The sequence below is a fragment of the Micromys minutus genome (assembly GCF_963924665.1).
Source record: "Micromys minutus genome assembly, chromosome: 9".
In the NCBI taxonomy this organism is placed as follows: Eukaryota; Metazoa; Chordata; class Mammalia; order Rodentia; family Muridae; genus Micromys; species Micromys minutus.
This window is the reverse complement of record NC_137978.1, coordinates 4,628,437-4,655,900: the sequence shown is the minus strand read 5'-3', so window position 1 is coordinate 4,655,900 and position 27,464 is coordinate 4,628,437. Positions and strand designations below refer to the sequence as shown.

The window sequence follows — 27,464 nt, the reverse complement described above, 5'->3', positions numbered from 1 at the left end:
AAAGAACCAACACCCTCAAGTTGTACTCAAGTGACGTGCACACACTCACTAAAGCAATGAAATGTAATAATAATCATCTAAAAATAATAGAGATGAGGTGAAACAAAAAGTCTAGTTGTGAGGGAGAAGTAACAGTCCTGGAGTATGAAGGGTACGTGTGTCAAACATCTAGATCAGTGGTCTCAACCTTCCCGATGCTGCGGCCCTTTAATATAGTTCTTCATGTTAAGGTGGTTCCCAACCATAAAATTATTTTTTGTTGCTACTTTATAACTGTTCTTTTGCTACTGTTATGAACCACAATGTAAATAACTGTATTTTATGAGGGTATTAGGTAACCCCTGTGAAAAAGTCATTTAACCCCAAAGGGTCATGACCTACATTGAGGGCTGAACCCTTGTCTTCCTTAGGGTTAATAAATAAATGAAACACCATGACCAGAAGCAACTTGGGAAGTGTTTAAGTTACTGTTCTATTGCTATGAAGAGATAGCAAGGCAACTTTCGGGGGTGAGTCCAGACTATCATGACAGGGAACATGATGGCCGGTGGGCAGACTTGGTGCTGGAGCAGAGCTAAGAGCTTATATCCTGATTCCTAGATATCAGGCAGAGAGAGGGGGGAGCAAGACTAAGGGGGAGGGGATAGAGAAAGATAGAGATGGAGAGAGATTGAGAGACTTTCTGGTGTGGGCTCTTGAAATGCCAAAGCCCAGCCCCATGACTCACCTCTTCTAACAAGGTCATGCCTTCTAATCCTTCCTAAATAGTTCAGCAGTTGGAGATCTAGTATTCAAAAATGTAAGAGCTATGGGGCCACTATCATTCAAACCTCCACAGGGAGGAAAGGGTTTATTTTATTTTGGAAAAGTGTAGCTTGTTCCCTCTGGGTGCTCAGTTTGTTTCCTTATACTATCCAGCATCACCTGCCCAGGAGTAGCACTACCTACAATGAACTACCCCCAACCCCCAATCAATTATCAATCAAGAAAATGCCCTGGAGACTTGTCCACAGGTCAGTCATATGGAGGCATTTTCTCACTTAAGATTTCTTCTTTTCAAATGACCTAGCTTGTGTCAAGTTGACACAGAAACCCGCCAGCACAGTACTCTAATTAGATTTGCATTTTAGATGTGAATCAATTTGTTTGCTTTTTCTGACTCATTTTTCTTATCTCTGAACTGAAAGGGATCTCCTGCCCTCTGCAGTTACTTTCTGCTTTAATATTTTATAAATTTCTCTAGTTGCAGAATCCTTAATCCCACGCTAGCTCCAGATCTCCTGGCAAGCAAGACCCAAGATTATAACCAGGGCTGGAATTGGTGCATGGGTTGTAGATGGGGGTGGGCAGGGATAGGAAGATAAATGGATGCTTTATCTTTCCCATTAGATGTTAGCAAATGAGAAGGTAGCAGGTTTCTTCACGGGTTACCTGACAAGGAACGGGCCCGTAGCTTTGGCTTTTCAACAAAGACTGCATCTTGCTCTGCTTTTGGCATGGGTGAAATTTAATATTCTCCCACCTCTGTAAAAATGCTTAAAGTATTGCATATTCAGGTATTTAATGATAAATACAATGATGCCTGTAATGTACTTTAAAACACTGGCGAGGGTTGGAAGTACAGTTCAGTGGCTTAGCACGCATGATGCATGGATTGATTCCCTAGCCTTGCAAGTAAAAGACTAAGTACATGAATAAATGAAGTTAGAGCTATACATATGAAAGGAGATTGATTACAGCTTGGTATTATTAATGTTGAGTTGTAGGTACAAAAAGATCCAACACATAATTTAATCTACTTTGTGTTTTGCTTGATAACTTGCTTGATAACTTCCATAAATCAGAGTGAAAAATAAATCTTTCCAACCTCATTATCTAAATTTCTCATTTATTATTATTATTATTATTATTATTATTATTATTATTATTATTATTGTCATCATCATTTTGTACAAATGTAGAATAAATCAGACTCTATGAATAGCAACAAACTGTTTTTAAGTTATGTGATCTATTTGGATGGCTTAAAGTGTTTTAGACTACACTGAAATTACACAGGTGGGTCAAAGAAAGAGAATTCTGTACAAAGGAAGGGGCATAGACTAGGGAAGTGTTGGGTGACATGAACAAAACTTGCACTTCTGTGATGCGTCTTTCTGAAGGAATCTTTGGGTATGGTAGAGAATCACTGGGATTGGAATCCGGCAGAGTAGACATAGTTATGTACTCATTGAGGGTAGCATATAATACCACAGCAGGCACCAAGCCAAGCTCTTTGTGTCCTGGGTGTCACAGGTTTAATAGCTGCCTTATTACTTAGATGTAATGGTTTTATGAGTGAGCTAACAGAGTCTTACATTATAAAACTTGTCTGTGACTGTATAGACATGAAATTCCAAGTAACTGTTGTGACAAGTCAAGAATTGAAGTCCAGGGGTTAGCTGGTACATCACTGCACATGAGAATGGCTGCGAGTAACAGGGAAAAGCAAAAGCATGGCTCACCACAGGGTGATTTCTTTCTCTCACTCCCTTAGCTAATCTGAGCATAATTAACATGATTGCTGAGGGTTTCTGAAACTCAGGGTCCTTCTGTCTTTCACTTGAGTTCCAAAGCCTTTTATCCTGAAGCCCTCTGATGTCAGAGAGTAACTCAGATAGGAGTCTGTCCTTTCCCTCAGGTCACCAGCTTGGCAATTACAAGCCTGTTCATGCATCTCACATTGTTTTATTCAGTGATGTAGAGAATGGGGCTTTCCCCCACTGTAGAGACAAGAGTGTGGTCATGAGTCAGTGCTCAAACGTAGGTATAACCTAGGCTTCCTTCAAAGCCAGTAGCTTCTCTCCATGTCTCCTTAATCTACATCTGCTTGGACTGCCACACTGACATGCCAAATGCAACACACGCCAAACACAAGTCCAGTGTTAAGAACTTGCTCTTAGTTTTCTATCTTTGTGGCATCAAACTTGTTGCCATTGTCCTGTCCCTGTGTCCCAAGTGCTGGAGAAACAGGTGTGCAGCACCAAGCCTGTCTCAAGGCTTACTTTTAAAAATCTATTGATCTGAAATAAAGCCTTACTATAGAGCCTAGCCCAGCCTTGAACTCTCTGTCCTGTCTGGACCTCTTGATGGCTGGCATTATGACTGGATGCCATAACTCCCCATTTAGGGGCTACTTAGTTACTATCAAAAAATTAAGTAGTTTTAATTTACAATTGCAAAGATAGTAGGTTACAGGCATTGGAGCTAGGAGTTTGCTTTTGATGAGAATACCTATATTTTCCTTCTAGTGAGTTTCGAATTGAACCAAAGGGTAGCCAAGCATCAGTTTTTATGTGTATGACCCAGAACGTGTACAAGCGAACATGTGAGGAGCCTGTCTCAGTCAGAAGCTGCCACCAGGCATCACTGAGTACAAACTCCCACATGGCGATTTGCTTTACACTGGTCACTCAGAGAAAGGAATGCTACAAGTGCGGTGCCACAACTGGCCTCATGCTTCACTCTCATAGTGCGAAGCAGCGGAGTGTGGCCAGAACGTTTGACATCTGGGGCATGCTATCTGTATGAGCTCGCATGAGTGACATAGGTTCTCCAAAAATAAGATGGTGTTTTCAGGGTTGTCAAGGCCGTGAGAGTTAAGCAAGGAAGGGCACCTGCAAGTGGGAAATAAGGAACAAGTGATCTTTATTACCACAAGATCTTCAGGTAGGCATGGTTTCGGGAGAGATGGCAGCTGGCCAGGCACTCAGAACTGACATCTCTACTCCCAGGTAATGTTATATAGACATTTTCTCGTATTTGTTATTCCAGCTCTCACTGTTTCCCAGCACGCTGCCTGCTTGCTTTTGTGTGTTGCTGTATGTAACTCGTGACAACTGCTCTAAGTTACACACGTGATTCTACACTGAGCCCTTGATCAGCTGGGCACAGCAAATGAGAACCCTTGAATGATTGTAGATTTCTCCTCTGGATGTCATTTGGAGGAGGAGCTTTGAGAAGACAGGAAATTGGAGCCTATGAAAATCTGGGCCTGCAGTTTTCTGGCAGGAGGAGAGGAAATCAGCTCCTCCCTGCTGTTGAGGAACCCTGAAAGGACTCCCAGCCTTTCCCCTTTTCTTCTTGGCTGTGGCTTGGAGATGTAGATTTTGGCATTGGTCTTGATCCCATCCTTGGTTCTTCAGGAGAGATTTTGACACTACAGATCTTAGGTCCAGATGCAGGTGAGGACTGGTAGGAACTAGGTCAGAAGGCTACAATGGTGGTGAGAGTCAGTGCTCAAACTGGAGTCTGGAAACCTTCTGGAAAGACAATAAATTAAAATCTTTTCTTCTTAAAAGTCCAGACAAGCCAAATATGTCTAGGCTACATCTAAGAACTCTTCAGTTAAGTTCTCCAATTGTGTATATTCACGAGTCATGTCCCATAAGGAGGTAACCTGGGTATGACTGAGGTGTGTTGCTCACGTGTCTTATTGCTGCTCAGTGACTTATATTGGTTACAGCAGAAAATCAAAGGACTGTGTTTCAGAGACCTGTGTTGCAGGATATTTGATCACTCTGTGAACCCCAAGATTGTGTTATTAGAAAAAATGATTTCTCTTTGGTGTGTGGTATTGCTCACTGCCTTAGCAAATCTGAGAGCTTTCTGCTTGAGTATTGTAAACAAGATAAAATAAAGCCAACCATAGATCAAGAGGTGGATTGACAGGAAGTGAACAGAGGATTTATTAAGAAAAAAAATTGGAGAGTAAGAGGGAGTCAGGAGGATGGATAGAGAGACAAACAGGAAGTAGCAGGAAGAGACATCCAGTGTGAAGGATGTTTTTTGATTTGGCTTGTGAGAGGGCCATTCCTGGTGGGACACTGGCTGAGGAGGAAGGTCAGCTTTGTGCTTTAGCAGGCTTTCACCCTGGCATCTGGCTCCTGAGTTGTCATCAGAAAAACAGAACAATTGAGATTTTATTAAAAGCAACAGACCTAGCTTTATAACAGCAAGAGCACACCAGGAAACATTGCCTCATTTATTGTCTAATCATAAGATTTCTGTTACCAACTGTTCAGTGAACCCAGAAGTCACACTGGAGAGGCGGTCACAGTTAGGAACACAGGGAATGCTCAACAATAGAGGTTGGGCTCAAGAGAGACAGGCAGACATTTACCATCAGAACCCATGGTGGAAAATACATCCACATGATTACTTAATGTAAACACCATACACACAAACACACACACACACACACACACACACACACAAACACACACACACACACCAATCACCTTAAGCAGTATTTTAAGAAACAATATTTCCCACATTTTAAAAACTAATGTTTTCACCTTATTTTCTCTTGATGAAAATAATGCCTATAAACTGCTAAGCTTATTTTTACAATTTATCAGCAGGCCACAGTGTGAATATTATAAAAATGTAAAAAGAAAAATCACTGGAGGGACGTGACTCAGTGGTTAAATCACTTGCCTGTGTAGGAATCTCCAAATGGCCAGTGGTGTGGCAGCTTACCTGTAATCTCAGCCTCTGATGGCAGGGACAGAGGACCCTCAGAACAAGCTGCCTTAACAAAACCAGCTATATTGTGAGCTCTGGTTTTGATGGATGACCCTGCATCTATGAGTAACCTAGAAGAGAACCTGAGAGGATGTCTGACATCAACCTTGCATCCTGCCTGCACACCACACATTTGTGCCAGATATGCATACCTTACAAATGCAAAAGGCAAGGTGGGAATACTGTTTTCCTTTCTTTATTAACTTGTTAATTTAGTATTTGCTCACTATTTTTTCTTTCATTTTTCTTTTGATTTCTGTGTTTTGTTTTAGCTATTTTAGAAAGGAGATTGATCCCAGAGCCTTACGCATTTACTCAATCTTTAGGTATTCACTGGTGGTCATAGAACTCAAGGAAAACATGGCCCTTCTTTCTTAAATCCTCCAAATGTAACAGGAAAAAATGAGCATTCAGACAGTAAAAACCCAGTGCAGAAATTCACTGTGCCTTATACAGAAGGCTCTTTATATTCTCATCTATCACAATGGTAATGCAGGCCAGGTTCTAGCTTAATTTTAAAGATAGGAAACTATCCATACATTGGGAAAGGAATTTAAATAGATATAAAATATGGTAATGACTGGAAATAGTGGCAGTAAGTCATAATACTGTAGTAACAGTAGTAATAATAGGTAACAATAACAGTATTTATTAAGTCCTTCCTATGTGATAATAATTGATCTAAGAGCTGGAAAGATGGCTCATGGGAAAAGGAAGCTTGGTGATCTTCTAGAGCATCCATACTGGGAGGCTTACAACCCTCTAACTCCAGCTCCAAAAAGTCTAATGCTCTTTCCTGGCCTCTCCACTCAAAGGCATCCACACATATACATACATTAAAAATTTTTTTAAAAAATCATTTAATTCTCACTTAACTGTGTTCTGAAGGAAACATCCTCCTTTTCCATGGAAAAACCTGAAGGCCTGGAACTCATTGCTGAGTGGTTTGGCTCTAGACCCTCAGTCTCTATCATCATTCTCAAAAGTGGAAGGGTGGCACAGTCACACAGCCCTAGCTTAGTTTCACTCTATGGCCTCACTGTAAAATGTGGGTGGCATTTGCTGTGAGGAGAGAATTTGCTGGAGGTTGGGGGTTTGACGGAGAAAGACCAGCTCCTGAACATCTATGTATGTGGGCACTCATCATGGAGTTAGTAAAAACAACTGAAGACTCACCCTACAGGGGACAGTCAATCCTTTGAATCGATCTCCATAGGTAATATTTTGTTCTTGAGATAAATAGGTTATGGAACAAGCTGTTATTTTTCATTGATATTTATTTATCAGTCAAGGTATGATCTTAACTGTGTATCCCTGCTTGGCCTGAAATTTACTATATAGACCAGGCTGACCTTGAACTCACAGAAATCCACCTGCCTCCCATGTTCTGAGATTAAGGGTGTGCACCACTGTATTTTATTTTTATGTGTGTATATCTGTGTGTTTGTGGAGGGCAGAAGTGGGCATCTAATCCCAACCCAAATGCTGGGAATCAAACTCCAGTGCTCTGCAATGGTAGCAAGCACTCTTTTTTTATTCTTACAGCTTTATTTAAAGAAGAAAGATACATGTATGGATTTTTAAAAGCATTTTGGCAATTCTTTTAGAGGTTTGATAACCTGCATTGAAATCCCACTAGTTACCATAAGCATAAAGTACATGTAGGAAAGAACATAATATGGAAACAGTTTTCTTGGTATGTATAGATTAAACATAATGGTCTTTGAAAACTATATTCTTAGCTCTTGGATTATTAATGATTTAAAGACTAAGTGTACCACACTCTGAGAGTGTGCTATACACTTATTTTTTTTTCTAAGAAGGACTGAGGCTTTCACTATTTGGCCTTTGTTTTTCTTGAGCTTGATATGGCCTGTGAGTCGTTTCTGGGGTAATCAGAGCTTTCTGGGGCTAGTATCCAATTATCAGTGACTGCATATTATGTCTGCTCTTTTGAGACTGGGTTACCTCACTCAGGATGATATGTTTTAGATGCATCCATTTTCCTAGGAATTTCATAAAGTCATTGTTTCTAATAGCTGAGTAGTACTCCATTGTGTAAATATGCCACAATTTTTGTATCCATTCATCTACTGAAAGACATCTGGGTTCTTTCTAGCTTCTGGCTATTATAAATAGGGCTGCTATGAACATGGTGTTGCATGTGTACTTATTGTATGTTGGAGTATCTCTGGGGTATATGCCCAGAAGTGGGATAACTGGATCTTCAGGTAGGACTATGTCCAATTATCTGAGGAACCGCCAGACTGATTTCCAGAGTGGTTGTACCAGCTTACAACCCCACCAACAGTGGAGAAGTGTTCCTCTTTCTCTGCATCCTCACCAGCATCTGCTGTCATCTGAGTTTTTTATCTTAGCCATTCTGACTGGTGTGAGGTGGAATCTCAGGGTTGTTTTGATTAGTAGCAAGCACTCTTGAACATTCAGCCATCTCTGCAGTAGAGTAGGCTTGACTTTTAACAGTATTTCCTTTTTTTCAGAAGTCCAAGTTCTCATCATTAATATTTGTATGTGTGTGTGGGAGGGGCAGTAGCTGATCTGTATTTTCTTAGGTGTGGTTCACCCAACTTTTTGCTTTTGTTTATACAGAGTCTCTCACTGGTTGAGAGTCTTAGGGTTCCTCCTTTCTCCACTCCTCCAGTGCTGGGATTATAAACTTAAACCACCATGCCTGATTTCCTAACTCCCTGCCCCCCTTTGATGTTAATGCTCAAACTTAGGTTCTCATGCTCAGGAGGAAGCCCTTTACAAGCTGAACCATCTCTCCATCCCATTTCCACATAGCACTTACTAGCAACACAGGTAACTTTCTTTTACTTTTGGAGTAAAGAACACCGAGCTTTCCTTTCAGCTGGATGCATGGGAGGAACTAGGATTACAAACGCACAGGGTAGAGCTGTGCTTGAAGACAGACCAGTGCAGTGACAACAGGAAGCATTTATGTGCTTGGTATAGATAGCATGTTAAGTACTGTTTAATTATTTCTTTAGCTACAACATACTAGTTGTCATATGCCAAATACTTGACAGTGTAGAGCAGAAATATCTCCACGAGAAAGCTTTTCAGGAACCTACTAGAGTTAAGTTGGTAGATGTTCCAAGTTAGTACCCAGACTTTAATTTTCAGGCTGTTATAAATAAATCTAGACAGTGTAGAATCCTGTGTTCATTATATCCCAGCTTTGTGGAAATATTAATAGTTATTCTGATTAATTTATTTTTGTGTTAAGATAAAGCTAAATAATATGGCCGGGGGGTGAGGCTCAGTGGTACCTCCCTTGATTGCCATCTTTGAGATTCTGGGTTCTATCCCAGAAAAGCAATAAGTGGGGGCAGGGAGATGCTGTCTACTCCATTCATGTCTTTCTTTACATTTGCAAACTTGGGAAATAGATGTCCAAAAATACAAAGGCATATGTGTCAGTTTCTTTCCACCAGTGTGTCTGCAATTCTGATGTGTAGTAAAAATAACTCAACGTGCTCCTTTTGAAAACAACAGCTTTTACTTTCAGAATGGTTGTCTCTAATGATTATATGACCAGCATCTGCTGAGGCACATAATGGGCACTAATGTTTGTTCTCCCTGGTGGTCAGCAGTGAATTGAGAAAGGACAGGAAGAGATTATTAAATGTCACTGGAAACTGTTTAAATGAAGTAACCAAAATAGCTCAAGCTTCTAGACTTACAAGTTTGAAAGTAAATATTTAAAATCATATTTCAGTTTTCCCTGCTACCGTTGAAAGGTATTATAAGCAAGCATTAACTCTAGATTCTGCTTCTGATCTTACTGCACCTCAGCAGTTAGTGAAGGGATGAAAGGATCTAGCACCCCTCATCCTTGACCTCTTCTGATTCCTTCTCTACCCACTGTGTGTGTGTGTGATCTTTGAAGAAGAAAATGCTTGTCAAGCTGTTAATTTATTGTGTTTTGGAGCTGGAGTTTCCAGGGAACCTTAGGTTCCAGATGATCTGAATAGATACTCTTAATTGCTGTCATTTGATTTTTGTGTCCAGATGTGATCAAAATAATAACAGCAAGAGAAAACCCTGTGAGCCAACAAGCAGGTCAGGCCAGCATGTGCCTGTGCCCTGCCCCCACATACTGCACATGTGCACTTTTTCTTGTCCTAGCTCAGGAAAACGTCAAAGTGCTTCTGCAAGGCTTTTCTTCTAGTTTATCCAAGTACTAGGAGAGAAAAACAATACTTTTAAGTCAACCCTTGTATCTGGTCTTTCACCTGAGCTGAGGAGGGAGCCCTCGGAAACACTATCAGGCAAAAACAAGCATTGGGCGATTGCATCTTGAGACCAAACACAGTTCCTATCTAGATTGTGGAGGCCTGAAACTCTTCGAGACTCTTCGAGAATACAAAAAATCACAAGTAAACAGCTAGGCAAACGGGCTTGCAGAGCCTTCTTCAAGAAGGGGGCCTTGGCCCTCCTGCTGATTAAGTTCGTGACAGATCCCCTCTGATAATGGCTGTTTTCCTTGCCTACAACTATGGAAGAAAAATAAGGGGCAAGGCTAGAGGATGGAAAGAAAATCTGGTATATTTCTCTTTCCAGACATTCTTCATGCCAGCTGAGTTGGGGAGTCCTTTATCCCTGTTCCCAGGTAAATGATAAGAGACCTAGAAGTGCACAGAACTTAACATCCCCTCCCCGATTATCCCTTCAATATAATTGCTGAATAGATCTGGCCCTGGCTCCTTACCCCTTTTAGCCAGCTCTTTCACATCCACAGCTCATCCCGTGCTAGGAATGTGCAGAAACGCTGCTCAGCTGCTCTGGGTACACAGATGGCCCGCCATCAACAGATTCCTTTTCCCCTCCTACTGGAGTTTCAACCCAGTCCACCAGGTCGATCAACCTAGGAGGCTTTCACTTGCGGAATCCTCCAACAAAGACCGGCTGAGTTACACGAAATGGGCGTGCCTGGCTCTTTCTCCAAGGGTGCCTTGTCTCCAAGGCCCACAACACCTTCTCCCCTTTTCTTCTGAAGCATGGCCGCTCTGACACACCCCTCCCTCCGCGTTGTCGTGGTCCCCTCCCCATCCCGCCCCGCCCCGTTTTCCGCTTTCAGCCTCCCTCCCTAGACTCTCCTCTCCTTTACTCTCTTCTGTTTATCCCCTCCCACTCCAGCCACTCGGGGAGCTGCCAGGCTTTTGCCGGGCTACACCTACACTTCATCGGGCGCTGTCCAGCCTGCTGCGGGTGGCCGGGCCCGGTCGGGTGCGCCTGTGCCCAGGGAGGTGGCTGCAGATCCCTTCTTTCCCTCCTCTTCGGGGTCATGTCGGGCACTTGATTATTATTGTTTCTTTTTCCCCATCCCTCTCTTAGTCTGTCCCGTCTTCCCCTCCCCCTTCCTTTCCCAGGTTGATTTTTTTTCCTTTCCCCTCTTCTCCGGGCTTGCCCATGAGCCTCCTCGGGAGCTACCGGAAAAAGACCAGCAGCGATGGTTATGAATCTTTGCAGCTGGTGGACAGTCACGGGGACTCGAGCGCACGGGGCGCGGCGGCTGGCACGCAGAGGGTGACCACGGGCGCGGTGCGTAGTCCCGCCCGGCAGCCTCCGCACCGCGCCAGCACCACGGACAGCTCAGGTAGCGGCCGCTGTGGCGCAGTCCTCAGGCCCGGTGCACATCTCCGGTCCAGGCTAGGAGAGGCTGGGTTGTAGGCCATGGCATCTAATACCACAGAGTGTAACGTCTCTAATTTCTCTGGTCCAGGGAGCTAAGAAACGTTAGATCCGTCTGGAGGCTCGGTGACATTAGCGAGCACCTCTTAATCTCCCTGGGCTGCTGAATGCACCAGCTGGGGGCGGTGAGATGAGGGAAGGGAGGGAAGGGTTAAGGGAGGGGAGCCAGGGGAAGGTGGCACCATGAGGTGAGGTGGCCAGCTGTCTGAGTGGAGGAGGAGAAATGCTTGGTGCTTTTGTTGTTTGCAGACCGCTTTTATACCAGCTGTTCCCCGGATGCTGCTGATATTTACTATTATGTAAAGCTCTCAGCGTCTAAACGATCCTCTAGGGTTAATGTTTCCTTTCTCCCACGGAAGGCTTTACCTGGGATCAAGAGACCCGTTAAACAACACAGCGCTTATGCTTAACACGATGCAATTTGTTTCCTTTGCTGTTGGTTTTGATCTTATCTTTTTGCATGTTAAAATGTCTTAAAGCTCCTCATATAGGGAGATGGTTCTAAACTTTGTATCTGTGTTTTCAAGTCTCATAAAATGTTTTAATGAGTTACAGACCTTTCAGACTCGACAGTTAGCGATTTGTGTATCAAAACAATGATCCAGGAAACCCTGCTGGCCAAAGACTTGTGTAAGAGCTGTTTGTGCACTTCCCCAGGATGGGAAGCACCGGGGCTGGCTCCACCTTTGTGGCTTGAATACTGGGGCAAAAGGACTCTGGTGGAAGTCACATTGGGATGAGACCAAGTAGTATTTTATTCCTTCACCTTGTGAATTTTAATTGTGTAATGTTTCTCCTTGGGCTATCATTTTCTATTTCCCTCTTCCTGAAAGTGACATGAAATACTCTCCCCCAGATATTTGGTTGTTCTGGTCTGAAAAGGAGTTAGTTTAAGCTCTGGTTTAAATCAAAGAGGGTATTAGTGGGAGGTTCTCTTGGACCATCTTATACACAGCTAACATTGTTTGTAGTGGACTGCTGTTTTCAGGGTCTGGGGAGTAATGCTATGTTTGGTTGTTTGAGCTGTGTGCTTTTCTAGATCTATGATACATGAATGCTATTCATTTTCAGACTGGACATGGCCCTCTTTCAACAGATTCTTGTACTCTGACCCATAGTCATTTTGGGAACACTTGGAAATAATTGAAATAACTCATTCCTAATGAGTGCAGAGAAAAAAGTCCCATATCAGGCATGTGAAGACAGGAGTCTATGCATGGTTTCACAACAATCATTTTAGGAGTGGGATTTGTTTTTAAAGTATTGATACATTATAGGAGAAACACATATTTATAGGAAAAAATATATTTCCTGAGTCAAGTGATGTCCAAACACAGGCTTAAACTTTGTGGGAGAATTCAGTTGAGAATACAGTCTTTTAGGCCTCTGGTGGATTGTTGTTTGGTAGGACAACCATTCTAACACAGAAGACCTAGTTAGGTCCTGGACTTCTGAGCGCTAGCCTTCTCCCCCCCACTAAATCAGGTTTTTCAGTAGGTGGAGAGAACAATGAAATGCTTTGCTAGCCCGTGGGGGTGGGAAGAAGAAATAGTTATTGCTAAAGTACTGTTGCCAGGTGTCTCTTCAAGTTCTTCCAAACTAATGCTGTTTTAAGAACCACCCCCCATCCCTTTCCAGTATTCCCTCCTAGGTCTGTTCCCCCCTGCCTCTGCTTAGTGGGATGCCTTGGCTTGGCTGCAGCTGGTACAACTGGCAACTTGATGCATATTTTCCATTGAAAACATAGTTAAAAGTGATAATGTTTGGTTTAGATGTGGGATTAGATTCTGAGAACCATATTTGTTTCCTACTGCAACTATATGTCCTACCTAATTATAGTCTTTTGTCTAGGAGGCTCAAAGTGTGGCCCATGCTGTATAACTGTATCCATTTGTTAGGGTATGTAATTAAGCTCATAGATCATTTCCAATGCAACAGTCGTCTATCTGGCTGGTTGTATATGACATGGTGAACAGGATAGGAGGTTGGTTCGTGGGGCTTTGTTCTGGCAGGAATGTTTGTGAACTGGAACAATATGTGGATGTCCCTGTAGAAAACGGCAAGCTTAACTGAAATAGTACTTTACACATGTGTGGCAACTTGTACAGAACTCTTGGACACTTATCTTCATAAATGCTGTCAAATAGATAAGGCAGCAGCACCTGTCTGTGTGCCCTGAGACTTGGAGGGTGGAGCCTCAGAACTATTGTTTTCAGCTGGAAAACCCAGGTTTAAAGTCTGTTCCTCTCTCAAAAAAGTGGAAACAAGTAGATGCTCTTTTTGTCTCTCTCTCTTACAACTTTATTTTTAAAAAAGAGAGATACATGTACAGATTTTTAAAGGCATTTTGGCATAACACTATATGAATATTTTTGTCAGTACTTAATTTTTTCAGAGGTTTGACAGCATGCATTGAAGTCCCACCAGTCACCATAAGCATGAAGTACATGTAGGACAGAACATAACATGGAAACAGTTTTCTTGGTGAGTATAGACTAAGCATAACGATCTCTGAATACCAAAAATTGCCACAAGGCTATATTCTTAACTCTTGGGTGATTAATGGTTTAAGGTCCAAGTGTACCACACTCTGAGAGGGTGCTATACACTTATTTTTTCCTAAGAAGGATTGAGGCTTTTATTTTTTGGCCTTTGTTTTTCTTGAGCTTCATATGGCCTGTGAGTTGTTTTGGGGTATTCAGAGCCTTCTGGGGTTAGTATCCAATTATCAGTGACTGCATATTATGTCTGTTCTTTTGTGACTGGGTTATCTCACTCAGGATGATATTCTCTAGATGCATCCATTTTCCTAGGAATTTTATAAAGTCATTGTTTTTAGTAGCTGAGTAGTACTCCATTGTGTAAATATACCACATTTTAAAAAATCCATTCACAAGTAGATGTTCTTAACATGAGGCTTTAGCTGAAGCTCAAAGCAATATGGCTGGAGTTGCAATTCATTTTTACCCTAATGTTTCCCTGCTCCCTAATTACAGCATCATAATGAAGATGACAATGACAATGATAAAGATGATGGAGACTTGTCTAGTGAAAAGGAGCTACCCAAGGACTTTGGTCCTCTGTCTTTTTTTTTTTTTTTTTTTTTGAAAATTATTGCCTTTATTTAAAATTTTATTTGTGTGTATATGCGTGTCTTCATGTGCTTGTATGTGTGTGTGCCATATATGGAGATCAGAAGACAACTTTTAGGAGTCAATTCTTTCCTCTACCATGAGGATCCCATAGGCTTGGTAGCAAGCAGTTTTTGCCTTCGGCCCCGCCTTGCTAGTTTTGTTTAGTTTGGAGACAGGGTCTCAATACGCAGCTCTGGCTGGCCTATAGTTCGCTGTGTAGACAGACCAGGCTGGGCTTGGACATGCAGTGACCCTCTGGCCTCAGCTCACAGGTGTGTCATCAGGCCTGCTTAGTCCTGTCTTCATGGGCTGAGTTTTCCTCCATTGAACTAAAATGACTTTCTGTGTACTGCCAACTGATTGTTGAAATCAAACAATTTTACCTTCATTGATTTTCCATCTGCTTACAGAGGAAAGAGGGACAGCTGTCCCGAGGACTGTAATAATTTTCTAACTCAACATATTAAACGTTAGAGTCTGGAGCAGTCTCCCAGTGATCCTGTCAGGTCCCAGGTACTGAGGCTATCCTACTACACTGCTTGAGAAACTTCATATTTCTCCTGAGTATAGTTTTCCTTCCAGGGAAGGTTGAACTCATAAGACCTACAGAAGTCAAATTATTTAAATTGAGCCAATTAAAGCTTACTTGCCAAGTTCATACCTATAGGCTATAAAAGACAGTCCACTTAAAATCTGGAATATATTAGTGAAATTGAAAAGAATAAAGATAATGAAGTTTCATGATTCAGATCTGAAATGTTTGTCATGGACTCATGTGTGCTGTTTGGGACCTGGTGTGGGGGGATTTAGGAGGTACTAGTTGTCTGGAAAAAGTGGGACACAGGGGTGCCTTTTATGGCTCTCCTTTGGTGGTCTCCCCTGGGCTAGCCCTTTGCTTCTCTCCACTTTGTGGTTGCCATGGTGTAAGGGGATTTTCTTGACCACATCCCTTCCTGGATGGTGAATTGAAACATCTGAGAGCCTAGATAAACCCTTTGCCTTTAAGCAGTGTATACCAGGCATTTTGTCATAGTGATGCAAAGGGACTAATACAGGGAGAATGCTAAACTATTTTCTAAAATTGAGTGTGAAAATTTGTTTGGAAATAAAAGTTATCTTTAGTAAACACTATGTTAAGAGTATTTAAATGTAGTATTTACATATTGGCCAGTGTTTTAGTGTCCTGAAATATATAATTGGATAACTTCATAGAAGTAAACATACATATAACAGTCTTTCATATTTAATCCATGTAGGGACTTTGTAATTTGGAGGCACATTTCATCTCTGTAATTTATTCTATTGTGACTAAATATGCACTAGTTATGGGGTAAGTAATGAGCCAAATATGTTCAAATTTCCAATGCTGAGGTCTTGGATTTAAAAGGAGAATCCCAGGAGCTGAACTGTCTTGGATGTGATATCTTCCATCTAGTTGATCGCCATGGCTGATTCGTCTGGTTTAGCTGGCTAGGCAGCTGCCCACATTCTTCCCCACCTCTCCATGTGTGTCCTTCTGTAAAGAGGATGCCTTCCCTAACGGGAGGGTCGGGCTCAGGGATGCACAAGTAGCTGCATGCTCCTGATGCAGCCTCCAAATGCGCTGTGAAGAAGAGGTGCCACAAAGCCTGTAGCCCTACAGCCTGTCTCTGGACCGCTCTTGTCAGCACAGTCTTTTCTGTGTTGGGAGCAAAAAATAACCTTTCTGTTCTTTCCCCCCCTTTTTTGTTTTTAAATTTTGTTTTATTGAATATTTTATGTATTTACATTTCAAATGTTATCCCCTTTCCACCTCTTCTACCCTCCCTCCCTCTCCCCTTGCTTTCATGAAGGTGCTCCCACTCCTAACTGCCATATCCCATATCGTCGCCCTGGCACTCCCCTACACTGGGGAAATATGCCTTCACAGGACCAAAGGCTTCTCCCATTGATGTCAGGCACTGCAATCTTCAGCTACATATGTGGCGGGAGCCATGGGTCCCTCCATTTGTACTCATTGGTTGGTGTTCTTTAGTTACAAAACAAATTCAATCCCTCTTTTACATGATTTTTGACACTTTGGGAATGGAAATTTCTCTTCGCTTTGTCTCTTTTCTAGGCCAATCAAATCGACTTTTTTTTTTTTACCTTTTTATTTTCCATGCAGGTTATTTCCATATTCTTATTCTAAGATTGGAAAATAATTCATAGTTTTGATTTCTATATAACAGAATTTTTCCTCATTTTTTATTATAAAAGGCTCTGAAAGTCTTGGTTAAAAAAAAGAATTAAAGACTACAGACAGGAACTAAAGGAAAAGTGGAACGTAACCTCTCTCATGTCTGTTCTCTTTGTCTCTTACCTCAGAGTCAGCCCTTGTGCCTGTTTCTGGGGGATCCATGTTAAGAGGCAGATTTGGTGGCATGCATCTGTAATCACAGCACTGAAAGACAGGAGACAGGCCAAGTGGCCTGGAGCAGAAGCAAGGTAGAAGAACCAGTTCTTTGAGGTTGTCGTGTAACGCACCCCCCCCATGTGTATGCTATGACAAGTATGTTTGTATGTGTGAGTACACATACAAACAAAAAATTAAAATGTGAAATTTTAAAGGGACATTCGACAAATAATGTGTGTGTACATAATATATATTATAAATACATTTGTATATAACATTAAGATTGTACTAAAATGAAATTTAAATTTTACTCCAATTACACATGTGTTTTACACTATTTAGTAATGCTTTTTATTGGATATTCTCTGCATTTACATTTCAGGTGTTATCCCCTTCCCTAATCCCATCCCCCCTCCCCTCCCATTGCCTCCATGAAGGTGCTCCCTCTCCCAACCTCCCTCTCCCACCTCAGCACCTACATTTTCCTACACTGGGTAAATGAGCCTTCACTGGACCAGAGGCCTCTCCTCCCATTGATGCCAGACAATGCTATCCTCTGCTGCATATGCAGCTGGAGCCATGGGTCTCTGTGCAAACTCATTGGTTGGTGATTTAGTCACTGGTAGCTGTGGTGGGTTTGGTTAGTTGATAAATTTGTTCTTTACATGGGGTTGCAAACCCTTTCAGCTCCTTCAGTCCTTTCTCTAGCTCCTTCATTGGGGTCCCAGTGTTCAGTCTGATGGTTAGCTGCAAGCATCCTCCTCTGTATCCGTATGGCTCTGGCAGAGCCTCTGAGGAGGCTTCCATATCAGGCTCCTTCCAGTAAGCACTTCTTGGCATCAGCAATAGTGCTTGGGTTTAATGGCTGCATATGGGGTGGATTCCCAGGTGAGGCAGTCTCTGGACGATCTTTTCTCCAATCCCTGCTCTTCTATTTGTCCCTTTATTTTCTCTCTTGAGCATTTTGTTCTCCCTTCTAAGGACTGAGACATCCACCTTCTGGTCTTCCTTATCTTTGAGTTTCATGTGTGAATTGTTTCATGTGTATTCAGAGCTTTTTGGGCTAGTATCTGCTTATCAGTGAGAACATACCATGAGTGTTCTTTTGTTACTACATTACTTCACTCAGTAATGCTTAAAAATAGAATGAATATCATTCAAGCATTATGCTAACTAAATACATATGGAATTTTTTACTTTCCTAAAGTTTATGTAAGGGAGAAATGACAAAAAACTGCTGGCAAGAGTGTGGACATAGAGGAAGCCTGTTACCACCTGGTGGGAATGTAGATTGGTGTAGTTACTATGGAAGTCAGTGTGAAGGTTACACGCCTAACAGCAAAACTATCACATGACCCAGCTATACCCCTCCTGGGTATAGACCTGAAGGAATGTAAGTCAACTTGCTACAGAGATATTTTCACAGCCATGTTATTACCACAGTGTTCTTGTGTGTCTGTGTATGGATAGATGCAGTATTCTTTCTTGTGTGCATGTTTATGTTGTGGTCAGAGGACATCCTTAGAGGCCATTCCTCAGGAGTCATCCACCTTTTGTGGCAGGGTCTCTCACTGGCCTGGGACTTGACTAAGTTCCAGGGAACTATATGTGGGGTGGTAAGGAAACTAGCAAGACAGGAAGAGGGGTCATGGGGCAGGGCAGTAGAGGGAAGAATGAGAACAAAGTGTAACATGTGTGGAAATGTCACAGTGAAAGCATTTGTTTGTGTGGTGACCAAATAGCTAATGGAAAGAAAATAGTTCTTTCTTTTTTTTTTTTTTTTTTTTTTTGTTGCTGTTTTTTTAAGACACTGCTTAAGGTAGAGAATAGTCACCTCCTTTGTGCATTTTAAGTAGCTGAGGTACAGAAGGGTTCAGCTAGTTTTCTCTGTGTGAAGTTCACTTGTTCTTCAGGGAGCTTCTGCTAGAGAAATGCCCTTCAAATTGCAAAGGAAGGCTTGTGGTAAGGTTTCTCTGTCTGCCTTTCTCTGAGGCAGTGGAGTTAGTGATTGAAGGAGCTGCAGTGAATGTGGTTGTTTTTCACTTTGAAGCTCCTTCACCATGACAGATATGCTGTCCTTATTTACATCTTCTTTACATCTAACATCATACAGGATCTTTAAATTGCAGGGATGGCAAAGCTGGAGCTGAAGCAGTATGGAATAGGACTGACTAGGCCTTGAGAGAGGACACTTGGAGACTATCATAACTGGTGCAGGTTTCTAAGATTTACGGAATAATATCTTGCCAAGGAAAATGGATCCCTAGTGTTCTCGGGATGAAAGCCACGATGTTCTGAACTGGACACTGGAAGCCCAGTGTGGGGCCTCTGAGCACACCTGCAGCACTTGTTGATCCAGATTGGAGCATGCTATCCTCTTCTTCTAAGCTTTTGCGAACACTTGTCCCCTTAGCTTTGAGCATCTTATTCCAGAGCTGTCTGGATACTCCTTCCTACCATTGCTCCTGCTCTTTAGAGGCTCCTTGGTTCTGTGGCAGCCTGTGGTGGACAGGGTCCCAGCACCCCATCAGCCTGGCCCTCCCTGAATGGTTCCTCATGGTACTGAACACTGCTTGGCCTGTCTCTTGTTGGGCAGTGGGTAAAGTTCAGAGGGAGGCTTAGCCTGTCACCTTTGTGTTCTCTTCACTGCTTGGCATTCATGAGCATCCTGAAGAATACTTGTTGAATGAAAGAAAGCATGAACAGATTCTGAATTTTTAAAAAGGGCATTTATAATGGAAAGTGCCCAGCCAAACCTAAAAATAAGTTTGATCAGAAATGAGGCCAGGCTTAAATAAAATTGTGGCAGAAAGCTCAATCAGTTCAATAATGAACATTTTTTTTTTATGTGTAAGAGTTCCAGAGAGGGAAGATGGTTAAGACACATCCAGATTCTCAAGAGCTTCTTAATATAAAAATGGAGTAAACCATTTATCTGAAGACTGAATTCTGACAAAAAAAGCTGAAGCCCATTGCCTTAAAATAAAGGTAGATTTTTGTAAACCAAAAAATAGACTCATTTCCTTTCATCCATGCTCCCATCCCCTCCTCTTCTTTAACTTTCTGTCTTAACCAGATACGACTTTATGCACAGACCTGAGTATTTCTTAGTCCTTACCAGAGACTTTAGGTTTTCCCCATTTCTGCCAGCTTCACATTAGAAGTTTGGCACACCACTGCTGCTGTCCACAGGGAGTCAGGCACAGCACAATGTTTCACAGTCTACATTGCTCTCCACAGCTACTTGTTTTTTAGAAAAGCTGTGACTTTGAAGTAAATAAAAGAATCCTGGAGATAAAATTATGTGTTTCTTTTCTGAAGGATTTGTAAGTTAGGAAAAAACTAAATCCCAGTTATTTCGTATGAAACCATTCTTCCTGAGACTTACCTGGAAAACTCGATGGAGAAACCCAGTGTCTATGGAGTATGTCTTTCATGGTCCAAGGAATTAAGGAATTTCATAACACCAAGGGATCTGGCAAATTCTTCCGCCTCTAATTGCTTTATATCACAGGCCCTAATCTAGATCTAAAATATCTTATTTCAATAATTCATCCAGATATATTTTTAAAAAGGCATTAGAGAAAGAACCCAAATGAAAATGCAGCCGTGTGTAGTATTAACACTTCGAAGGCCACTGCCAAGGACATAACCAGACTACTTACTGCACGAGTGGAGTTAAGTCTGCATTTGCAGAGAATGACTGTTAATGCTTTGCAGGGTGGAGCTGCGCCTGAGAGCTGGCAGGAGTACCACCTGAGAGCCTGGGTCCCACCTCCCAGAGAACTCTGCTGGGAAAGAGGCACACATTAGAATCAGGAGGTGATTTGCTGTTTATTAGGAGGCCTAGACAGGGCCACTGAAGGTGAGCCAAAGCACACATCAGTAGATGGAGAACGAAAGGAATACCACCAGAGCAGACACTCCCCTGTTTCCCATTGACAGGCTAGCAGGAATTGTTGCCTTCTCTGAGCCCACAAGGTCACTAGCAAGCATTCTCTCTGCTGTGACTTTACCTCTGCCCCCTTTTGCCCTGCCAGTTGGCACTGCCCTGGCTTGGGTCTCCAGCCCCTGGGGTTATCATCTAAGCTGCCTCTTAAGAGTTCTTAAAGATTACACTGGCTTCCAGCCCACCTCTGCTCACCCTACTTACTAAATGGAGAATCTCTGGGCCCAGGGCTGGTAGGTGGGAATGAGTTTGGTGACACTGACTGAAGCTGGGTGCCCTTTGTTCATTCTCACTAGGTGAGCATGAGGCTCTGCTTTCTTTCTTGTTTGGTGATAGAGCCACAGCAAGAATGTTCAGACGCTGGAGAAAGGTGTAAGATTATTATTGAGTGTCTTAATTAGGGTTTTACTGCTATTAACAAACATCATGATCAAGGCAACTCTTACAAGGACAACATTTAATTGGGGCTGACTTACAGGTTTAGAGGTTCAGTCTATTATCATCAAGGTGGGAACATGGCAGCATCTAGGCAGGTGTGGTGCAGGAGGAGCTGAGAGTTCTACATCTTCATCTGAAGGCTGCTAGCAGAATATTGGCTTCCAGGCAGCCAGGATGAGGTTCTTAAAGCCCACACCCACTGTGACACACCTACTCCTCCAGGGCCACACCTTCTGATGGTGTCACTCCCTGGCTGAGCACATACTCACCATCACATTGAGAGTAAGGATTCAGTCGCTATGGAAATAGACCCTGATCCTAGAGGTTGTCAAGGACTGGTGTACCAATCAGTATTTGACTGCATGTGCTTTGTCTCAAAATCTGAGTGGGGCAGTTGTTCTTATTCCTCTTTCCCCGAGTTCTTCTTTCTTTTTCTCCATGTTCTACGGTCATTCCCTCCTTTTTTCTTTCTCTTTCTTCATCCTCCTTCATCTTCAGCTTTCTCATTTCTCTCTTCTGTTTCTACCTCTCTTCGGCTTCTTTCTTTCTGCCCCTCCCCTTCTCCTACTTTGTCTCCACCCTTCTTCCCAACGAGAGAGTAAATATGTCTGGGAGATTTAGTGCACAGGATGGTGTATGGATGGCTGCAGCCTGTGTGTGTGTGTGTGTGTGTGTGTGTGTGTGTGTGTGTGTGTGTGTGTGTCTTAGACTCTGTCATCATCCCCCAACATGCTGCTTGTGGCCTGCTATGAGTGAGCATTGGTTTCCAATTTTGCTAGTTGCATCTGACCTCCCTACAGTTTCACTTGATGCTTTAATTAGCAACGTGTTCCACACTCTGACCTCATGAAGAACAATTTCATAAGTGTCCCAGAGGCTGGTGTGTTCAATTAGAGAAAGGGGAAAAATGTACTTTCTCATTCCAAGCAAGGCATGTGCAGCTACACATCCCCATTTTCCCTTCCTTTTCCTTACCTCATCTTTGCAAGAAAACAAACCATTGTCTTCCCTTCCCCCATTTAAGGCTTATGCCTACATAAGATACTGCATTTTTAGTTCTCTTAAAATCTTTAGTTCTCTTATGGGTGCTGTGCATGTGTGTGTGTATTTGTATTGTATACATAAGGTGGCACACACTAGTGTGTTATGAGTCAGAAACTCTAAGTTCTGGCATTGTCACTTACAAGCCACCACCTTGGAGAAGTCATTTAACTGAGGGATGTCCCTTTTATAGCCAGAACTCCCTCATTTGCCCATTCCTAAATACTTCTTGCCTTCTTATTTGCTATGAAGAAGCTGGAGATACTAAAGAAGTCAAAATAGAAAAGACCTTGGCTTTTATGAACTTCCCTAGGGCTGGATAAATAGCTATATGATGTGTTCAGGAAGAACTCAGTTTTGGGAGGAGGGAAGGCCTGGCTTACTGAGGTGTGTCAGGAATGCTTACTCTGAGGAGACAAATAAACTTTGCCTAACATGGAAGAGACTGACAAAAGCAGGCAGAAAAGACTGCTTCATGGTGCAGTCTAAGAGCTGCATTGTCAGGCAGATTTATGACTGTGTTATCATGTGCTTCCCCAAGCTAAGATGGTTATGAGGTGACATAACTTTTTGGTACAACTGTTATAGATGTGGTCCATTGCTACCCAGAGATCCAGTATGTGGCTCATGACTACACAATCTGGAGGAGGGACAACTTTGGGAGAGGGTCTTGTGGCAGAGTAATGGACACCTGGTGAGCCAGAAGCAGATGCTAACAAATGAGGGCCTGGTGTGTTTTTAAGAGATGATGCTCACTGCTTGGTTAAAAATGTGTGGTTTTTACCGATAGCTGGTAAGTAACACACACTCACATTAAAAGTCAGGCTCTCACTATGTAGCCCAGGCTAGCTTTATGATCCTTTTTCTTTGGACTCCTGAATGCTGGGGTCGAGGCATGTGCCATAATACCTGCCTTCAGGGTTAAACTTGTTTTGGTTAGCTTTTAAAGAAATGGTATTGTAGGATCTTCAGGCATAAATGTCATTGTCCTTTGCCCTCATTGTATCTTTCTCCATTGCTCACCCCCATGTACTGAAATAAACTTTAGGGCTGACTTGTTTTAGGGTGTTTGAGTTCTATTTTTACAAAGAATTTGATCACATGGGGTTTGTGCCTTGTCCCGTGTAGATCTTACAGTGAGAAAATGGAGAGAACGGTGTGGCCATAATGTAAGAGGAAAAAGCCTAGACCCTCAGACATAATGAGCTGTGACGGTGAGTCAAGATCCTGGGCACCCTGTGGCTATGACATATCAGCTGGAGGGACAGAAAATTGGGTTTCAACTGCCATGAAAATTGTTGTCTTAAAAGTATAGCTGAAATTTCATTGTACCTTCTGGTTTTAAAATGGAGCCACTGAAGCCCCCAAGCAGGATAAGAATCTGGCTTTGTCTCTGAATGTGCCAGGAGAGGGCTGTCTCCATTACGTCTGTCACTGGCACAGATGCTGGGGAATTCACTGTCCTGTTTTGTGAACAGTTGTGAACAGACACATGCTCTATTTCATGTCTGGCTTTGTTTTTATACCTTACCCCATTGCATAGGAACTGGGCCTCTTCTCCTTCCTCTGGCCCCCACAAGCCTGGCTTATTTTATAATATAACATATGCATGTTCATGAAAAGGACATTTAAAACAATCCAGAAAATTATGTAAAAGTGAAAATAAAAATCCAGTTCCTTTCCCCCAGCCCTAGTCCCAATATTACAGGTTTCTGCAGTCACTTAGAAACATGTCCATACATATACAAAAGTGTTCTGCCTATGTACATGTATGAGTGTTCATTCACTCATGTGTTTCCTGAAATCCATGTGTGCTGCAGTAAAAGTTCAAATTTTACTTAACGTGATGTTGTGGGCAGTTTAGGCTCTAAGGATGCACCCTGCTTTCTCTAGTGACTGCTCTGACCTCTATAGGTAGATAGTGGTTTTTTGATAGGAATAATTAAAAATGTGTTTAATCTACACACAAGTATTATACATATTTATAGAGGATAGTATAGCATTAGAATACACATATACAATCTGTAATAGGATCTGTGGAATTGCCGTATTATTTTCCTCTGTATACTGTACCTATGGGAGAATTCTTGAAACTAGATTTGCAAACCAGAGGAACACAGGGAGGCATACTTACAGCTTGCTGCTTTGCTAAGAACCCCAGCACCAACTGTAATGCTTGTCTTCCCATATCATCTCAGAGTTGAGTGTTACCAAACTTCTTAGTCTTTGCTAGTCTGTGGTGAGTGATAATGGTTAGCTCCAAGCTGACATTAGATGTTAGTATTTCCAGGAACTATTTTTGTTGTTCATAATTGTTAGTTACTTTGTTAGTGAGTTGCACATGAGTGAACAGATTTGCATATTTATGTGGCATGAGAGAACCTGAATGTGTGTGTGTGTATTTTCATAATCTGTTTATTTTTAGAAGACAACATAGGGAATTTGGATGAGCACAGCTATACTCTCCATGGTAATTGTGGTTGACATTTGCCTTGTTCCAATTTATCAACCCTTGGAGTAGAAAGGTTTCTCTTGCCTTTGTGGCTCTTCTTGGATCATGGCTTCCAGTTTTCTTGAGGATCAAGCACCTCAGTGTGGCCCCGAAGAGACCCTGGAGTTGTAATGGGCAGTTGTTCTAGAGTCAAGCTTTTAGCATTATTAACTAGTGTTGACCTCGGAGGACTAGTTTTTACCCCCGAGCCTCTGCTTCTCACTCGGTACAGTAGATACCTCTCTTTAAATTGTCAGAGACCTAGTGAGATCTGTGACCTGTGCAAAGCACTGGTAAATGCAACTGATCAAGAACTGGAGGCAAACTTCAGCAGGGTGGAGAATATTTGCTCTTCTAGAGGTTCTCAAGGCTGTTTAGTCTCAAGGATCTGTGTCTTTGTTATGGTCATTTTGGCATTTATAAACTTTGGGGTACTTTACAAACATCTTAAGTTGCTATAAGTTTGCAAAGAACTTACTATTGGGCCCTTTGGCTGAAGAAGCTGATGGATAGACAAGGTCGACTTAAGGAACCAACCAATAGTAATGCTTGCTGTGTCATGGGATGTTCAGCACAGTCTAATTCAGGGGAAAATTGAAGATTGAGGCAGAACTTTCTAGAAGGAAAGGAAATTAGCATCTACTTTAAGTATGGCTTGTATTGCTGCCCCTGCCCACTCTTATACCAGGTCCATACTTGTAACCTGTCTGTGAATAACCTGTGAACACACACTTAAACCGATCTGGGCTGCATATTGAGACCATGTGCTTTTCAAGAAGAGGCTGGTTTTTCTCTCCCTGGCAAATGTGGAAATATCGGAATATGTTTGTTATTACAACAGTGGGGAAATGTTGCTGGCATCTGCTAGGTTAGAGACTGGGACTTGCTAAACTTTCTCTGGTGACTGATGTAGCTCCTCATAGCACACAGGCTGTTCAAATGTCACCTCCATCTGGAAAGCCTCCAAAGAAGACAGGAGTGATTACAAATTGAAGGTAAGGAACCTGGAGATGGTTCAGTGTTTGGATGTATCAGGTTGATGGTTTCACACATTGAAAAACCCACCCAGAAGGAGCTTCTTTGGGGCTTCATGCTCTGGCTTTGCAGAAAGCTGATGTAGAAAATATTTAAGTCCATTTGGCTTAGGCTATCACTTGGATGCAGCTGGGATTTTGCAGCTTTGAGCACATGGCTCTGTGTTTTCTGGCACCTTGTTGGTTTTGTTTGTTTGTTCAGAGCTGAGGACAGAGCCCTCCCTTACTCATGCCAGGCAAATGCTCACCACTGAGCCTGAGCCCAGGTATTGTTGTTTTCATAATAAAAATAACAAATATATAAGTCTCAACTTTCTTATCTATATTGCATTGTTCCTGCTGCTCTGAGGTATTGCGGATTTTCTAGGGTAGGTAATAGATTCTTTTTTTCAATAAAGCCTTACAAAGTCTTTGCTTCAATAAAGTTCATGAAAACAGTATGACTCTGGTTAAAGTAAAGACATGAGGTTAGACATTGCTTTTAGAGAACTAGCTTACTCCTTATTAGCCTTTAGTGTATAACTAAAACTCAGGGCTGTGTTGGAGAGCCAGTCTGGCCACCATATTTCTAATCCACCCCCTTTGAAGCCAGAACCTCTGCCTGAGAAAGGGACAGTGGAGGCTATCAAGGGTACAGCTTGTTGTTCTTAAGCCAATATAGACTGTGATTGAGTCCCTGTCTTCATCTATTTATGTTTTCTTTGATTGTCATGTCTACAAGAGCTAAGTCATGTAAGGTAGTGGATTTTCTTTGAGTGGATTAGAGTAGGGAAACTGAGTCCTAGAGGAAAAGGCAAGTCCAAGAATACCCAGTGAACATTTGTAAAGCACAGACATCATGGTCCAGAGGAACTTGACAGGCAGGGCCAATCCTTCCAGGCTGGGCTGTTCATGAGGCAAAAGTGAAGTGTTTCTGACAAAGTTGGAAAAAATATTTTATTTAAAAAGGAAGGACTAGAGTGGTAGGTCAGAAGAAGAAGAAGCAGAAGAAAAGGAAAAAGGAGGAGGAGAAGCAGCAGTAGCAGCACAAGAACCACTGAATCTTTCTCTTGTCTTAGTCATTTATCTTTGGGTGCAAGTAACAGCATCTGAATTGTCTTACTTCTTTTTTGTTTTATTACATTAATTATTTACGTTCCAAATGTTGACTCCCTTCCTGGTCCCCCTCCCAGAGTTTTTTGCCCTATCACCCCTCCCCTTTGCCTCTGAGAGGGTGAAGGTGTACCCCCTTCCCCCTCTTCAGCATCTCTCTTCCCTGGGACAGAAAGTGTCTACAGGATTGGGCTCATCCCCTCCCACTGAGGCCAGTATAGGCAGTCCTCTGCTACATATGTGCCACAGGCCACAGACTAGCTCGTGTACACTTTGGTTGGTGTCTTAGTCTTTGGGAGCTCTGAGAAGTCTGGGTTAGTTGATACTGCTGTTCTTCCTGTGGGGTTGCCCTTCCCTTCAGCTCCTTCAGTCTTCCCCCTAACTCTTCCATAGGGGTCCCCAGCCTTAATCTAATCAATGGTTGACTGTAAGTATCTGCATCTGTCTTAATCAGCTGCTGGTAGAGCCTCTCATAGGACAGCCACACTAGGCTACAAGCACATGGCATTAGCAACAGTGTCAGGATTTGGTGCCTGCCCATGGGATGATTCCCAAGCTGGGCAGGTCACTGGATGCCTTTCTTTTACTTTCTGCTTCATTTTTGTCCCTGCATTTCTTTTAGACAGGA

The 27,464-nt window shown here is 42.4% G+C and overlaps 1 protein-coding gene across 3 annotated transcripts in view; it reads left to right on the top strand.

Moving 5' to 3' along the window:
- Window positions 1-27,464, top strand: part of DNAJC6 (DnaJ heat shock protein family (Hsp40) member C6) — a gene marked incomplete at both ends in the record, with an annotated part of 162,005 nt that overhangs the window by 46,858 nt on the left and 87,683 nt on the right. Inside the window, one exon of one of the 3 annotated variants that reach the window (XM_080921045.1) lies at window positions 11,002-11,188. The exons of the other annotated variants lie outside the window; for them this stretch is intronic. Coding sequence (XP_080777171.1) covers window positions 11,002-11,188 — 187 coding nt within the window. Of the gene's footprint in view, window positions 1-11,001; window positions 11,189-27,464 lie in introns of those variants that run through there. 3 annotated transcript variants of the gene reach the window in all.